This window comes from Schistocerca serialis, chromosome 4, assembly GCF_023864345.2.
Source record: "Schistocerca serialis cubense isolate TAMUIC-IGC-003099 chromosome 4, iqSchSeri2.2, whole genome shotgun sequence".
In the NCBI taxonomy this organism is placed as follows: Eukaryota; Metazoa; Arthropoda; class Insecta; order Orthoptera; family Acrididae; genus Schistocerca; species Schistocerca serialis.
Genome location: NC_064641.1, coordinates 34,535,319 through 34,552,874, shown reverse-complemented (window position 1 = coordinate 34,552,874; position 17,556 = coordinate 34,535,319). Strand labels below are relative to the sequence as shown.

At 42.2% G+C, this 17,556-nt stretch overlaps 1 protein-coding gene across 1 annotated transcript in view; it reads right to left on the bottom strand.

Annotated features, from left to right (window-relative positions):
• Window positions 1-13,387: 13,387 nt before the first annotated feature.
• Window positions 13,388-17,556, bottom strand: part of LOC126473892 (facilitated trehalose transporter Tret1-like) — a 140,089-nt gene continuing 135,920 nt past the window's right edge. Inside the window, exon 6 of the mRNA XM_050101232.1 lies at window positions 13,388-15,114. Within this exon, the coding sequence (XP_049957189.1) occupies window positions 14,846-15,114 (269 nt within the window). The 3' untranslated portion in view covers window positions 13,388-14,845. The remainder of the gene's footprint in view (window positions 15,115-17,556) is intronic.

Below are 17,556 nucleotides of genomic sequence, written 5' to 3'. Positions count from 1 at the left end.
CCTCATCTACATGGTGAGTAGCAACTTTCCTTCTCATCATCATTTAACAGTTCCAGTTGCCCAGGTACTGGTAATGAGCCACTTCCACTTTGTCCTGTCACACCCGTTCACACAGAACATCATCCACTGTCCATCCTCTGGTCACTAGATCAGCCTTAATCAAGTACATCCATTGGGTTCGATGTCTTCCTTGAGGTCTTTTCCCACCCACCTGTCTTTCCAAATTTCTTTTGGCTGCTCTAGTTCGCTTCATTCTCATCACATACCCGTGCCATCGAAGTCTAGATGCGGCAAGAGGAAAGTCTTTATTCCGGTTTCTTTCCTCAACTTGTCATCCCTTAACAAGTCTTCTGGATGGCGGATCTAAGAAATTTCATCTCTGATGCTTGCAGCCTTGATGATTCTCTTTTTGTGAGGGCGCATGTTTCAATACCATAGGTCAATATTGGTATGAAATAGCTATTAAACATGATCAGTTTGGCCGGGTTTTGGAATCAAGTCATCCTATAAAAGTGATCTTACTTGTTGGTAGAATTCATATCCTTTTTGCACTCTGTTGGTGATTTCGTTTCTGACCAAATTATCACTGGAGATGACACTTCCAAGGCAAGGAAAACTGTCCACACAATCTAGTTGGTGGTCTCCCAGTTTTACACTTGTTAGTCGTCCATCTATGTTGACTGCCATCACCACTGCCTTGGTATTGCTGATGTTGACGTTATATTTCTGGAACTGAGATTTCCATTCATCAAGTCTGATCTGTACTTCCTCTTCAGTTTCACCCTATATCATGATGTCATCAGCAAAGGCAAATGCATTCAGTTCACCTGACTTCTCCTTGACGTTCTTCATTATAGTATCCATAACAGTGATGAATAGTAGTGGGGACAGTGCACTTCCTCGCTGAACTCCACTCTTGGTCGCAAACAATGATGATCGTCCATCCCCAATTTGTACACAGCTAGTACAGTCTTTGTACAACATCTGAATTTTTCTTATCAGTCCTTCAGGTACATTCTTTTTCCTCAGGCATTACCAGATTTTATTTCTTATAGTACTATCAGGGGGTTTTTCTACATCTAGGAATAAAATGACCAGGTTCTTGCCTTTCTCCCAATACTTTTCCATCAACATGCGGATCCTAAAAATTAGATCTATTGTTGATCTGTTACTTCTAAAGCCATATTGTTACTCATCCAGCTGTGGTTCTATGATAGTTCTCAATCTCTTTTCTGTGATCTTCTAAAGTATTTTCAGCCCATGAGACAATAGGGTTATTCCTCTACAGTTGGTGGATTTCCGCCTGCTACCTTTCTTAAACAAAGGAGTTATTTCACCGTTGCTGCAATCCGCGGGTATTCCATTACCTGCCCACATGGCACTGAGTACTCGGTGCAGCCATTTTATGCTTTGGATGCCTACTGCTTTTATCATGTCTGCGTTCACTTCATCTGCACCGGAAGATTTTCCTTCAGGCTTAGATTTTAAGGCTGCCTCTCTTTCTGTCCAGGCGATGGGAGTTTCCTCATTGTTAGTTTGGATTTCCAGTTACGTATTTGGTTCTTCAACTGTTTTCGCCCAGGTGATGGGAGTTTCCTCGTTGAAAGTGTGCATTTCCAATTCTGTATTTGGTTCTTCAACTGATCTATTTAATAGGTGGTCAAAATGGTTTTTCAGGACTTCACTCATGTCACTTTTTGTCCTAACCAATAATGAATAATCAAAAACATTTACTTACGTTTTGGGAAGCAGTCATGTAGAACATAACAAGCATTTCCAGTCTCTGAATAAAGTCTTTTGTCAGCCCAATTGAATATTATCTTTCACCTGCGCTGGTTCTCGCAGAGGTCGGCAGCTGCTGTCCTGTGGAGCTGAGCCTGTCGAACTGAAGAGGCGTTCTGCACTGACGAAGTGGTCCCTGATAACCATCACCGGCCTTACTTATGCCTACGCCGGAGAGGCCGCTTGTGTCGTGTAGTCTTCCCAGAGAGGGGAGGTGCGGGCCTGACTTGCATGAACCGCCACGCTGGCGCCACCACGCGGAGTCCGCAGGTACCAACGTTCGTGCTGGCGAGCTTTTGACGGCCAGCGTACGAATCGTGTCGTACGATGACACCACTAAGATTCTTCCTATGGATCGCAGTCTGGCATCTGCTTTTCCCACTATCTGTTTTATGTGTTCCTATATACACTCCTGGAAATGGAAAAAAGAACACATTGACACCGGTGTGTCAGACCCACCATACTTGCTCCGGACACTGCGAGAGGGCTGTACAAGCAATGATCACACGCACGGCACAGCGGACACACCAGGAACCGCGGTGTTGGCCGTCGAATGGCGCTAGCTGCGCAGCATTTGTGCACCGCCGCCGTCAGTGTCAGCCAGTTTGCCGTGGCATACGGAGCTCCATCGCAGTCTTTAACACTGGTACCATGCCGCGACAGCGTGGACGTGAACCGTATGTGCAGTTGACGGACTTTGAGCGAGGGCGTATAGTGGGCATGCGGGAGGCCGGGTGGACGTACCGCCGAATTGCTCAACACGTGGGGCGTGAGGTCTCCACAGTACATCGATGTTGTCGCCAGTGGTCGGCGGAAGGTGCACGTGCCCGTCGACCTGGGACCGGACCGCAGCGACGCACGGATGCACGCCAAGACCGTAGGATCCTACGCAGTGCCGTAGGGGACCGCACCGCCACTTCCCAGCAAATTAGGGACACTGTTGCTCCTGGGGTATCGGCGAGGACCATTCGCAACCGTCTCCATGAAGCTCGGCTACGGTCCCGCACACCGTTAGGCCGTCTTCCGCTCACGCCCCAACATCGTGCAGCCCGCCTCCAGTGGTGTCGCGACAGGCGTGAATGGAGGGACGAATGGAGACGTGTCGTCTTCAGCGATGAGAGTCGCTTCTGCCTTGGTGCCAATGATGGTCGTATGCGTGTTTGGCGCCGTGCAGGTGAGCGCCACAATCAGGACTGCATACGACCGAGGCACACAGGGCCAACACCCGGCATCATGGTGTGGGGAGTGATCTCCTACACTGGCCGTACACCACTGGTGATCGTCGAGGGGACACTGAATAGTGCACGGTACATCCAAACCGTCATCGAACCCATCGTTCTACCATTCCTAGACCGGCAAGGGAACTTGCTGTTCCAATAGGACAATGCACGTCCGCATATATCCCGTGCCACCCAACGTGCTCTAGAAGGTGTAAGTCAACTACCCTGGCCAGCAAGATCTCCGGATCTGTCCCCCATTGAGCATGTTTGGGACTGGATGAAGCGTCGTGTCACGCGGTCTGCACGTCCAGCACGAACGCTGGTCCAACTGAGGCGCCAGGTGGAAATGGCATGGCAAGCCGTTCCACAGGACTACATCCAGCATCTCTACGATCGTCTCCATGGGAGAATAGCAGCCTGCATTGCTGCGAAAGGTGGATATACACTGTACTAGTGCCGACATTGTGCATGCTCTGTTGCCTGTGTCTATGTGCCTGTGGTCCTGTCAGTGTGATCATGTGATGTATCTGACCCCAGGAATGTGTCAATAAAGTTTTCCCTTCCTGGGACAATGAATTCACGGTGTTCTTATTTCAATTTCCAGGAGTGTACTTTACGGTAGCTTTTCTATTTTGTGATCGGTTATCTCAGTATCTGTCATTTCGAGATTCGTACGATGATTGAAAGTAGAGACAGATTATGATCTTCAGTAGTGAACCACCTTGGCAAGAGCGAAGTCAGTATTGCAGCCTTCTCTCTGTCATCTTTCGTTTCGGTGCCAGTATGGTCTCTGAGTGACTGAACGGATGATTTCGATCTGCTTGCTGATTTTATATAAGACCAAAAGCTCTTAGGAGTTTTCGTCAAATGGGTTCGCAAAATTTTACTTTTTTAGTCATTTTACGCTTCTCTCATTTCCCTCCTTATGCTTGCTTTTACTTCAACTTTTGTTCGTCGGCTGGATTTTGACTTCTCTTGAATCTGTGATGAAACTTTCTTAGTTTACGATGCAGTTTCTTAACGCAGTTATTATACCACAGTCGGTGTTTCCCATCCCTTAAGATTTCACTCGGAACAGACTTGTTTAAGGCTTATTATACAATAATTTTTAATTTTTTACATTTGTCCTCTATATCTTGTAATTGACTTTTTCATTTTAATAGTGGCTGAAATCTAGGTAATGACTGGAAGAGTGGAGAGGGAGGCGTGTTTTGAATTTTTTGGGTAAATCAAATGGTTCAAATGGCTCTGAGCACTATGGCACTTAACTTCTGAGGTCATCAGTCCCCTAGAACTTAGAACTACTTAAACCTAACTAACCTAAGGACATCACACACATCGATGCCCGAGGCAGGATTCGAACCTGCGACCGTAGCAGTCACGCGGCTCCGGACTGAGCGCCTAGAACCGCGAGACCACCGCGGCCGGCTTGGGTAAATCATTCAGATCGTTCGGATACTTTTGAAAACCGCCCGAAAGGGGTTACATTATAATTAGTTCTTTCATTTTAATGGTGACTAAAGTACTAGGCTATGTTTGAAGGAGAGGAGTTACATTATGTAGTGTGTGTGTGTGAAATATCTTTGTTATTTTATGTGATCTTGTCAGTTTTACATGTCATTTTCTTACTATACTGTGACTGGCTGGAAGGGGTACAGAGAGGGCCCCCTGATCCAGAGGCAGCAGCACTACTCAGTAGACCACGAGCTGCGGACAACTTGTCCTCTTTAAGAATCCATGTGTTCATGGTTGAAACTTGGTGCAGCTTTATTATTGCATTAATATAATTGAGTGCTGTAATTAGAATTCTCTATTACAAATAGAAAAGTCACTTAACCTACCACGAACAAGAACTTTTCGTTCCGAATTCGGTTTTTAGTAAATAGCTTGGAAACTAATAGAAGTAGTTTATTAGTGGCACAGGTTTTTGTATGAAACTGAGCCTACACAAGAATTTTCATCTTTCTGATTTTAATATTTAGCGCCTTCAATTTTTCGTAAAAACGGCAGTTTTGGCCAAAATATTGTTCTGGTCATTCTGCGACTTAACAATGTTAACATTAATGTACTGAAACATACATTGAGGAAGTTTGTAAAAGTTATTATAATTTTTAATTTCACTCTTAGATTATGGTCCAGTCCTTTGAATTTTAAGCACAAGCTCATTATGTCGACGTGGTGCTGGAAGTAGTGAACTGGGGTAAGCCCCAGTACACTCACTCGCCCGTGTACATCCTACAACGATTCAGCGCTTGTTTCACCTCAAAGTCTCCAAAATTATTCAGCTGGCGAAAGAAACGTCGATTTCTTTCTGCATAAGCTGTAGCTATACTAGAAGCCCTAAAATTTTCACCTACCGTCAAGTTCCGACGTCCCCATTCTACCCGATTCTATTTTGGTTTTCAAATACCTACCGCACAAGCAGTGGAATTCCAATACCAGCAACCTCACCATCTTGGCAATCATTTGGCAGTGAATCCAGTGTGAAATCCAAAGTCAGGCGATAGAATTCCTGTGAGTTACATCTGACTGCGGCGTCGTACATAAGTAATAAATCGATATTCTCGCTAATGAAGCTACAAAAGCAGAACTTCTGTCGATCTCAAAACTTTCGCCGTCTGACTTGTATCGTCTGGCACACAAATTGTCTGTCAACAGTGGCAAGGGGACTGGAATGTGTTTCAGTGCTCCAGAGGATGATATTATGCTTGTGTTCAGCCTGTTATTCCACGTAGACACTGGTCTCGTATTTCTTGCCAACCCACATGCCTGGTACCTGCTGTCCGCCGTATGAAATTCATCCACGGAAGTCGTGTGAGGGACCTCCACCGCAATGGAATTACCCAAATTAGTTCCGTGCCTACACTAACACTACAGAAGCTGACATCAAACATATCCTGTTCGTATGTGCAAAATATCACTTTTGTAACAGTTACGTCATCTGAAACTAGAGTTTCCTACGAGTGCCGACATTCTACATTTTTCGAGTAATACTGCATATACTAACGAACTTATGTAATTTTTACAAGCTACTAAGATATCATTGTAGCACTGGCAACTATGTTAACCATCGTTTTTTGTTAATACGCGTTTTATAGGTATAGTTATTTCAATTTATGCACTGAACGTTTGTGTGTCTATTGTTCTATTGTTCACGTGTTATTTCTTGATTTTATGGCACCAGAACAATTAACTCTGTCAAACTGCAGTGCTACATTTTGCACATGTCAAACACCTTTGTTAAACGTGTACACGTATCTTATATTGTACTCCAATGCCGCTGTTGATGGTTAACATTGTTATTCTCTCTTTTCCTTTAAATTATCAAACCTATTGCAAAGTATCGAAAATGTCCTCTGTTAAACTTCTGTCTGTATGCTTGCAGACTATGTCATCAATTTATGTTTTGTACTGGACGTCAGTTATTTACCTTCTATCTTTTTAAATGGCCGTTAGCTGCCAAAGACTAAATCCATACATACAGGGTGTTTATAAAAGAATATCGGGGTTTTAACGCTTTATAATATTTATTACATTAATCTTACAGTTATAAATGATATGTCAAATGAAAGAGCAACTCAAACAGTTGTGTTTGGCACCAGTGCGCATGTGCAGCGCGCGATGTTCACTGTACCCAAGCGCTGGATAGGTCGCAAGGAGACCAGTGACAGGAATTGCTTTGCATGGCCTCCACGTTCATCCGACCAAACGCCATGCGATTTTTTCCTTTGGGGCTTCATCAAGGATCGTGTGTACGTGCCTCTGCTACCAGCAGACCTCCCTGAATTAAGAAACCGGGTTGTAGCAACTGTTGCTACAATCACGGAAGATACACTTGTCAACGTTTGGGAAAAACTCCGCTATAGACTTCATGTGTGCCGTGTAACAAATGGTGCTCACATTCAACATCTATAAGGTCCTTGGTAAAACTGTTTGAGTTGCTCTTTCATTTGACGTATCATTTATAACTATAAGTTTAATAGAATAAATATTATAAAGCGTTAAAACCCCGATATTCATTTATAAACATCCTGTATTGTAAAAATGTTTGTGTATGTGTGTGTGATTGTGTTTGTTCCAAATCTCCTCCTAAACCACTGGACCTATTTGAACCAAACCTCGTACATATATCCCCTAAGGTCTGGCAACAATCTTTGTCTTAGCAAGAACCACCTACCTGTCACAGTTCAAGAGATACGACGTCATAAACAATTAGATGCGTGAAAAATTGCCGCATCAAATATGATGTTTAAATTTATAACTCCTGTCTACTAACTCTATTGACAATAAATTGTGCAAACAGTGCCTGCATATGCAGCAAAACGTACCTACCAAGTTACATTTCTGGAGATATAACGTCATAAAGACTGAAATACGTGTAAAACTGCCATATTGTGCATGACATTTAAATTTACTTTTTTCGTAGCAGCTCTATTCGCAACACATTTTGCAGACAGTCTCTACAAATTCCGCTGAATGTACCTAGTCAAGCATATCATTGTACTACACAATTTTCAAGAAATATGTCGTCATAAACACTGAGACGTGTGAAAAAGCCCGTACCATGCGTTATGTTTTAATACATTTATTCTTTACTATTAAGGCACCCCAACAGTTGAGCCAACGTAAGGATATCGCTGACGGCTAGAATCGCTTTTGGCAGCTTTCAACTGCGAAATGCAAACGAGTGTAGGCGAAAATAAGTACCATCCACAGAGTTATGAAGGGACGTTGCCATAGAGAATCGCAAAGTAGACACGCGAAGCGCGTGCGCACAGCGTAAAGAAACTGTCTGGGATATTTCACTAAAATCATACTTCATTTTTTCTTTTTCGTTCCTAACATTCAATAAGCAAAATGACTACCGAGGCAATTCTGGGTTTCCAGGAAGTTTCAATGCTGGGTTTGACAGCTGGTATTCGAGAGTATTCCTTGTATATGTGTGAAGTGCGAAATCAAAATCTGCTGTTGGGTAATACACTACTGGCCATTAAAATTGCTACACCACGAGGATGACGCGCTACAGACGCGAAATTTAACCGACAGGAAGAAGATGCTGTGATATGCAAATGATTACCTTTTCAGTGCATTCACACGAAGCTGGCGCCGGTGGCGACACCTACAACTTGCTGACATCAGGAAAATTTCCAACCGATTTCTCATACACAAACAGCAGTTGACCGGCGTTGCCTGGTGAAACGTTGTTGTGATGCCTAGTGTAAGGAGGAGAAATGCGTACCATCACGTTTCTGACTTTGATAAAGGTCGGATTGTAGCCTATCCTGATTGCGGTTTATCGAATCGCGACATTGCTGCTCGCGTTGGTCGAGATCCAATGACTGTTAGCAGAATATGGAATCGGTGGTTTCAGGAGTGTAATACGGAACGCCGTGCTGGATCCCAACTAGCAGTCGAGACGACAGGCATCTTATCTGCATGGCTGTAACAGATCGTGCAGCCACGTCTCGATCCCTGAGTCAACAGATGGGGACGTTTGCAAGACAACCATCTGCTCGAACAGCTCGACGACGTTTGCAGCAGCATGGACTATCAGCTCGGAGACCGTGGCTGCGGTTACCCTTGACGCTGCATCACAGACAAGAGCGCCTGCGATGGTGTACTCAACGACGAACCTGGGCGCACGAATGGCAAAACATCATTTTTTCGGATGAACCCAGGTTCTGTTTACAGCATCATGATGGTCGCATCAGTGTTTGGCGACATCGTGGGAACGCACATTGGAAGAGTGTATTCGTCATCGCCATACTGGCGTATCACCCGGCGTGATGGTGTAGGGTGCCATTGGTTACACGTCTCGGTCACCTCTTGTTCGCACTGTCGGCACTTTGAACAGTGGACGTTACATTTCAGATGTGTTACGACCCGTGGATCTACCCTTCATTCGATCCCTGCGAAACCCTATATTTCAGCAGTATAATGCACGACCGCATGTTGCAGCTCCTGTACGGGCCTTTCTGGATACAGGAAATGTTCGACTGCTGCCCTGGCCAGCATATTTTCGAGATCTCTCACCAACTGAAAACGTCTGGGCAATGGTAGCCGAGCAACTGGCTCGTCATAAAATGCTATTCACTACTCTTGATGAACTGTGGTATCGTGTTGAAGCTGCATGGGCAGCAATACCTGTACACGCCATCCAAGCTCTATTTGGCTCAATGCCCAGGCGTATCAAGCCCGTTACTACGGCCACAGGTGGTTGTTCTGGGTACTGATTTCTCAGGATCTATGCACCCAAATTGCGTGAAAATGTAATCACATGGTAGTTCTAGTATAATATATTTGTCCAATGAATACCCGTTTATCATCTGCATTTCTTCATGGTGTAGCAATTTTAATTGCCAGTTGTGTATTCAGGACCATCTTACTCTCCCCCGTTAATTTTATCTTAATTAGGAGTTTTCTCTACCTCGTTTTTTTGTGTGTGTGTTCACTGAAAGAAGGTTGTGAAGGTTGGTACTACTTTCAACAAAATCTTATACAGACATGACCGTCGTATGTGAGACACAAGTCTGCAGTTTCAGATAATGCTATTGTTTTACTGCGTCGTTCCGAGACACTCCGTCAGGGGGAAGACATCTTCGTTTGTTGTAACGCAAACACAGCAACAACTAGAAGATGGGTCGTTGGGAGGGAACTCTCGTGCGAGAAAATGCTCGTTTAGAGTAATTAATATGCAGCATCTTTATTCCTATACGCTTCCAACGGCTCTGTCATTGCAATTCCTTCCCCAGATACCATGGTTTTCAGATCTGACGCGTTAAGACTGTTTTGTATTAGGGTGTGTCAAACATTTTGATTTCGTTTTTCAAAAAAAGTTGTGCGTTTATTAGCAATTGCCAACTATGTTTACAAGAAATAGCAATAAAATTGTTTTACTCGGTAAACAGCTGCTTCAGTTTCGCGGTATTTTGACGTGTCATGTAAAATTCCCAGAAAACTCTCTTCTATCGAGAAGTCCCTTCTTATCATTATTTCCGCCTGTACTTCTGCTCCAAGGATAAGAATATACTATAAAACCTGTAAACTTTTGTAAGTCACTCGTAAAAGTTTTAAACCAGCAGTACTCATTCGCAGCAGAGTGTCTTTTTATTAATATCATACACGTAGAGACATTTTCTTCTCTTTATATTTCCATAGACTATTAGTTTCTTCCACTTGTAAAATCTGAAAATACGGAATCGTGGCCACTAGATGCAAGACAAGACTGGCAACTACGACTCACACGAGTTACTTCGTTGGAACTTGTTGAGAAACGCTGCCTTCTGAACGCCAAACTCTGCGTGATGTTCTAAGACTTGGGCTTCTGCTAAGGTAACAGAGTGAAAACAATCCCAGAGATTACGCAGCAACCAGTCCTGCAAAGGATATTTATCCAAAAGTGCTTAAACAGTGTAATCTAGCAAACAGCTGTATTGTGGGGCTAGTTTTCAATTTGAGAGTCACGGTTCTGTAGAAGATAACAGAAATTTGGGAGAAAGCAAAAAACTATCATTCTAGGAGAACTATAAATGAAAGAGGCTTTCATAGAAACATTAGACAAGCTCTTTGAAATCCTCAATAGCAAGTGTGAGATTAAACTACGTTCAGAATTTGCGAGCCCATGTCCAGGCGATGCTGACTGTAAACATGAAGTGTACATCTCCTGCTCTTGTTTTAAAAATCTGAAGATTCCTGTAAAAGAACTAGAGTTTAATAAAGGTTAAGGAGAGAGGGGTGGATTTGTTGGACAGAATCCATTTGTATTACCAGATCTGTCTGAGCAAAGAATACAGTTTAAAAAGCTGAGGAGATAGGCAGATGAGTTAAGGAGAATTTCTGAATACAGACGGAGAAGGAAGGGAGAATTAACATTAGAATTACTGGATCTGTCTGAGCAAAGAATACAGTTTAAAAAGCAGAGGAGGTAGGCAGATGAGTTAAGAAGAATTTCTGAATACAGACGGAGAAGAAAGGGAGAATTAACATTAGAATCAAATGAAATTCTTTTCTACGAAGAAGATGGAGACAATTGCTGTTAAAGATTAAGAATCTGAAGATCCTTTGACGTACCTTCTACTTCAAGTACAAGTTAGTAAGACATTCTAAATGCGCAGTGTTGCAGCGCAAAATATTAGCTATGGTTTCGGTCTACGTGCTACAGCTGCCATTACAACAGCTGCACATTTGTATGCTGGATGAATTACTGAAGGAGACACAAGACATGTCGTTGATCAGAATAAAGTGAAAAGGGCCGAAGAAACAGTCATGAGATCACTTGATGAATAATTTCATGTTCGATGCAGGATATGCAAGATTGAATGTATCTTCTTTCACGTATGGCAAGATTCCATTAAAATTCTATTACAAACAGACAACTCAAGTCATCAGTTGTGAAAGAAGAGTATTACATTATTTGCAGTCAACCGTATTGAAGTTGTGCTTGACATTTAACTCCAGAGAAAGAATTGACGAAAAGTAAACCTGCTGAAATTATTGCTAACCATCTTTTGGATTTTTAAAAGAAAACCAGCGTTGATATAAGTTTGCTGGCTATTGGTGGTGACTCAACGAATTTCAGCACTTGTTGGGAAGGAGGAGTCATTCATTGGATTGATACAAAGCTGAATCGTAAACTCATACGGTTTATTTGTGCTTTTCAAACCAATGAGCTGCCTTTGAGCTGCGTGACCGAACAGTTGTCTGGGAGAGCTTTGTTTAACAACAAGTGGAGTAGTAAGGTTGGCAACATGCTTGATAGTGCAACAGAACTTTGTCAAAATATCATTTCCAGTGTCTTTGGTTCCATTGGGTGACACTGTTGTCAAAGATCTCTCTACAGATCAGGCTTATGGTTACAGAATAAGTCAGACTGTAAGGGCAAGTGCACTTACAACTGATCTGACATTATCAGAAATTTGTCCTGTAATCCACTCTTAGTAGCAAACAACTGCCAATAAGAATTGCCGCATAAACGTTTCAAATCATGACCTTAAAGGCAACAACTTGACGTCATTACAACTGCTTGCAAAATACATTGTTGGCGGTTACTATCCCTGCAGGGTGAGAAGCTGCTAAAATCCCCAAAGATATTTTTTTGCCTACAATCCTAGATTAATCGTGGCTCGAATTTAGTGAAATGGAGCTTCAGACACTTTTATGGTCGGAAGAGTAAGAAGAAAGGAAAGTAATGGTCCACAACATAACTGAAATGAAGAATGAAAACGATAATATACCAGGAGACCTATCTGTCCGGCCTTGGAAAATACCTGCAGTAAATCCAAGTGCAATTTCACTTTTGGAGCTGATAAACTGCTCTGAGAACATTTTTATGAAGATCCACTTACTTGTAAACTCAAACTGGCAGAAATAAGAAAATTTGTTCAAGGGCCAATGCAAATTCCGAAGTCGCCATGCCATGGAGAGTCGATAGAGAGGTTTTTGAAAGAAGTGACAAGGTTTTCTGACGAAGTGTACGCTCATAAGAATCGAGAAGAATACATTAGAGAATAGGAAGCAAGAAGAAGAATGATGTCTAGGAATGAATCGATGCAAGATTTGATGAATATTGTTGGTTGAAGCTTTTTACATTTTTTTCAATGTGTTTTCAGTGTTTGTTTGAGTTCATTAAACCAGTTTTAGAGCAAATTTTGGTGGAATTTATATTAATTTATGCCCTTTTGTTGGAAATTGCAATATATTTTATGCTTTAGCAGAAATGTACTGAGCTAAATGTTTATCTGCGAAGAAAATCCTTTTCAATTACGATATTACACATCAAAAGGCATATTTTTGGACACTCTCATTCACAAAAATCACAAAGTTGGCGTTGTCTCAAGAGTGAGGTTCACATGTGAAACACACCAACTATAGTATGAACACTGCTACCTAGTCAAGGAGCGACCTGTCACTGTCCCTAACAAAGCATTTTTCGACACTAACTCGTATCGCTTCATCAACAGAATACTGATATCGCAATTAATCAAGCTATCAAAGTAACTCATTCTTTTTTTGCATTTCTGTCATATTTGATGGGTGCTTCGTATTCCACCAGAACCACCCAGAAGAAAATTCACCCTTCATATGACAGCTTTTATTTACTATTATACGTTATCGATTTTTCAAGTGGAAATAATTTCTGCAACACACTATTGATAAGCCGTATGGCCATCTGTAATTTTCAGCTATTCAATTAGAGTGATATATACAAACATATAAGCTCATGTATTTACACAGTTACATTTACATGGTAATAGTAACACTGGGGCGGATTGTACATATTTAGATCTTATAGTATGTGTTAATACTGGTCATTTATAAAATAGAATTACAAAAGAACACAATAAATCATTGTTTACCTTTTAACGTACTTACAAAATTCTATCCGTTTGACACATCAGAAACTGACTGTGGCAGGAAGAAACGAGCATGCATTACGTGATGATTTTACATACGTTAAATAATAATGTACACACTCATCAAGTAGGAGCACAATTTGTCTTCACGAAGTGCAAAACGTATTGCTTTAGATCTATAGCATTTTGAACAACAGTACTCAAAGAGAACAGGCAGTACAGTACAATACAAAAGGAACCGTTTACTACACACGCTGTAATAAAATTGCTGTATCTGGTTGTCCACTGCGAAATGAGCGTATATTTTTTCGAAATATTATTTTTATTCATTGAAAAGGGTCCGTTTCTTCCCATAATATCCGGCATGGCATGTGCTGTTTATGATGTCATACAATCGTATATTTGCACCAACGCTTTTAGTACCTGGGAAAAAGTTTGACCGAATTATCAAAATATCTCAACGCGAAAAGAAAATATTTTGTTTAATCTAATAACCTGTTTTTTTAATTGTACATATGACGTAGATCTCTATTATCAGAAGAAAGTCATAGGAGCTAAATGAAGAGAATCAGGGGTGAACAGTGATCTTAAAAAGGAAATAACAATAAGGAAGTTGTTATTTGGCGGAAACCAGAGCGCAGAATTCCAGACGTCAACGTTTCCATTTAAATGTCCCTTTATTTGCATCAAAATAACGGGCGATACTGAAAGCTTTTGCTCTGCTGGTGCAGGACCGTTAATGAGAAATGTAGAAACGATGTTGTAGAGCGTCCTTGGTGATGTATAAAATGTAGTAGTCTTTCGTCATTGCTATCTAAGTTTCTTGTTCTTTACATGCTAACTTCGGCCAGTACAAGTATCTCTTGCATTGGTAGCACAAGACAAAACAGTTGTTCTAAATTCTCCATACTGGAGTACAGAATGTGTCATTTTTACACTGGAAGTTAACTGCTAGCGATACACGGAAGACATTCCACAGCCATAAAATATCTTTGCAGAGTTGAGCGGCTACAACTTAGCATCCCGATGACACCTTTGGAGAAGGAGTTCTGAGTGTGCGAGAAAGGAACTGATCGTGGCGCTGATGAGGGGATCTTTCCCAAAGTCAATTGAAGTCATCTCGGTTCCAAGCGAATGTAATTAGACAGCTACGTAGCGTCACGTTGTGTCGTAAATGTCGACTTCAACTGTTCACACTTTGAACTATCTCCCTCTGAGACATTATACGTGTAGTTCACGTCTAATAACGAAACAGACGGTGCATTTTCTGTGTTCTTACTTATGAAATAATTTCCTAGTAACAGGGTTGCATGCTTCTTCTTCTTGAGGTGCTCCATCGAAGTATTGGCAACTCTGGACATACCATCACAAGAAGAAGCCACTGTCTACTAACACTTCCACATAACGAAACAGCTCCCGGCACAGAATATTGCACAGCAGAGTTCTCTAACTACCGATCGCTGGCAGCACAGATCCGACGGGCGCGCCCTTCTACTCGCCGAGCATCTCTTGTATTTCCTCAAGAGTCTTCCCCTTCGTCTCCGGCACCACAAAGTAGACGTAAATCGTTACGAGTAGTGCGCATCCCGCGAACACGAAGAAGGGACCGCCGTTTCCCACTGCGAGGGCGATGTCTTCGTAGAACCTGGTGACTATGAAGGACATGAACCAAGACACGCATGCGGCCATCGGCATCGCCACGATCTTCACGTTGGGTGGGAAGACTTCGCCAGATACCGTGAATGGTAGGCAGCCGTAACCTGAAACAAAGACACCAAACTCTACATACATTGTGTCAATACCGATTTTTATCTACAGCAAACTTAAAATAACTGGATCCTAGCTGTATATATAAGGCGAGCCAGAGCTCTACCGGCAAACTTTCATAGATGATAGTATGCACCAAAACACGAAACAATATCTACGAGGCGTGTTTTTTTAAGTAAGTACCGTTTTGAAATTAAAAAAAGACGTGCTAAGATATCTCAATAATTTTATTTTTACATGAAAGCCTGTACCTTAATCTACTTTTCTACATAATTTCCGTCAATATTGAGGCACTTGTCATAACGTTGTACTAGTTTTTGCATACCCTCGTCATAAAAGTCTGCCGCCTGACCTGTTTACCACTGCATCACCACTGTTTTGACTTCGTCATCGTCTTGAAGACACTGACTGCCCAGGTGTTTCTTCAAGTGCAGGAACAGATGGTAGTCACTGGGCGCAAGATCGGGGCTATACGGAGGATGATCTAGAGTTTCCCATCGAAGAGATGTGATGAGATCTTTGGCCTGATTCGCCACATGCGGACGGGCATTGTCTTGCAGCAAAACGGCGCCCTAGCTCAACTTCCAAGGACTGTTGCTTTGGTTCTGGTGTGACGTAGGCCTCGCATGTTTCATCGCCAGTAACAATTTGGCTTAAGAAATCATCACCGTCGTTGTGGTACCGCTCAAGGAAAGTCAATGCACTGGTTAAACGTTTGGTTTTGTGCACATCCGTCAACGTTTTCGGTACCCAACGTGCGCACAATTTTCGGTAATTCAAGTGCTCGGTCACAATGCCATACAAAACACTACGAGAAACATTAGGAAAGTCATCCCGCAAGGAGGAAATCGTAAAGCGTCTGTTTCCTCTCACCTTATTGTCCACTTTCTGCACCAATCTTTCATTAACGACCGAAGGACGCCCACTCCGTTTTTCATCATGCGCATTTGTGCGGCCATCTTTAAATGCTCTCACCCACTTTCTTACCATTCCACAACTCATAATGTTTTCTCCGTAAACTGCACAGATCTCACGATGAATATCGATCGCTTTTAGGCCTTTAACATTAAGAAATCTTATAATAGCCCGTACTTCACCGTCGGCGGGACTGACGATTATCGGAGGCATCTTAAACACTCAGTACACAACGTAAACAAGGAAGAATCAGACTGTAATGGCGTCAGTGTGTAGATTAAGGTTCAGGATTTCATGTAAAGATAAAATTATTGAGATATCTTAGCACGTCTTTTTTTTTAATTTCAGAACGGTACTTACTTAAAAAACACGCCTCGTAGTAAACATGGGATCTAACGTTCTTACGCTAAGAGCTTTGAGCACTTTTTAATCTTCAAAACTGTGTAACACGTCTCTTCTGTTGCAAGCTCTTTGCTTTCCTTACTTTGGGAGGATGTAGTGCGGACCAACCAGAAGAAGACATAAACAATAAGAAGCAGCAGAAATGAGAGTAGCAAGAAGCTTAATATCAAAACGCGATCACAGAGTAGGCGAAGTTAAGGAATTGTACGAACTTGGAAGCAAAATATCCCATAACGGACGAAACAAGAAGGCCATAAAAACAGTCTAGCACCACCAAAGATAGAATTCCTGACCAAAAGAAATTTACTGGTATCAAACATAGGCCTTAACCTTAGGAAGAAATTTCTGAGCATGAACGTTTCGAGCGCAGCACTGAATGGTAGTAAATCATGAACAGTGGGAAATTAGAGGATAATTAAACTGTAATGGTTTCGGTTGTGATGTTACAGAATAATTTTGAAAATCAGGTGGCCTGATAAGATAAAGAATGAAGAGGTTCTCCCCAGAATTCGCGAAGAAGAGAACATATGAGAATCAAAACGGGATGATAGGACATGTGTTAAAATCTCAGCGAACATCCTGCATGGTACTAGAGGGAGCTGTAGGGGGTAAAAACTGCATGAAAAGGCTAGCGCAGGATAGCGATTTGTGTCGGTCCGCGTCAAATCAGTCAAAATACCGGTGCAAACAAGGGTGTGGACCAAAGCAAGGAAAAAATGTCCAGTCAATATGGGCTCTAAAATGCTTCTCTTAAGAACTATAACCACTTGTTTAAGGAAGAGATGTGTTTCCCAGTGGCGAAGACGAAAAAGCTTTCATAGCCCTTAATGTACACATTATAGAACCCGTGTTTACTGGAATTTTTTTTTGTCCATACTACCTGCTTCGAAAGTTTTTGGTGGAATCCCGGTTCACCATTTAGACAAACAGTCCTTAGAAGACGTGTCACATATTCCTACAGAAGCTAGTATTGATCAGACACTGAAGGAAAGTTCCTACAGTTACTGGTACGGAAACCAATACCTGATGAGACATGGACCGTTGAAGACGTGCAGTTCCCAGCCTCCATTTTATTTATAGATGAGGCATGACCCATAAAACATGACCTAGTGAATTAC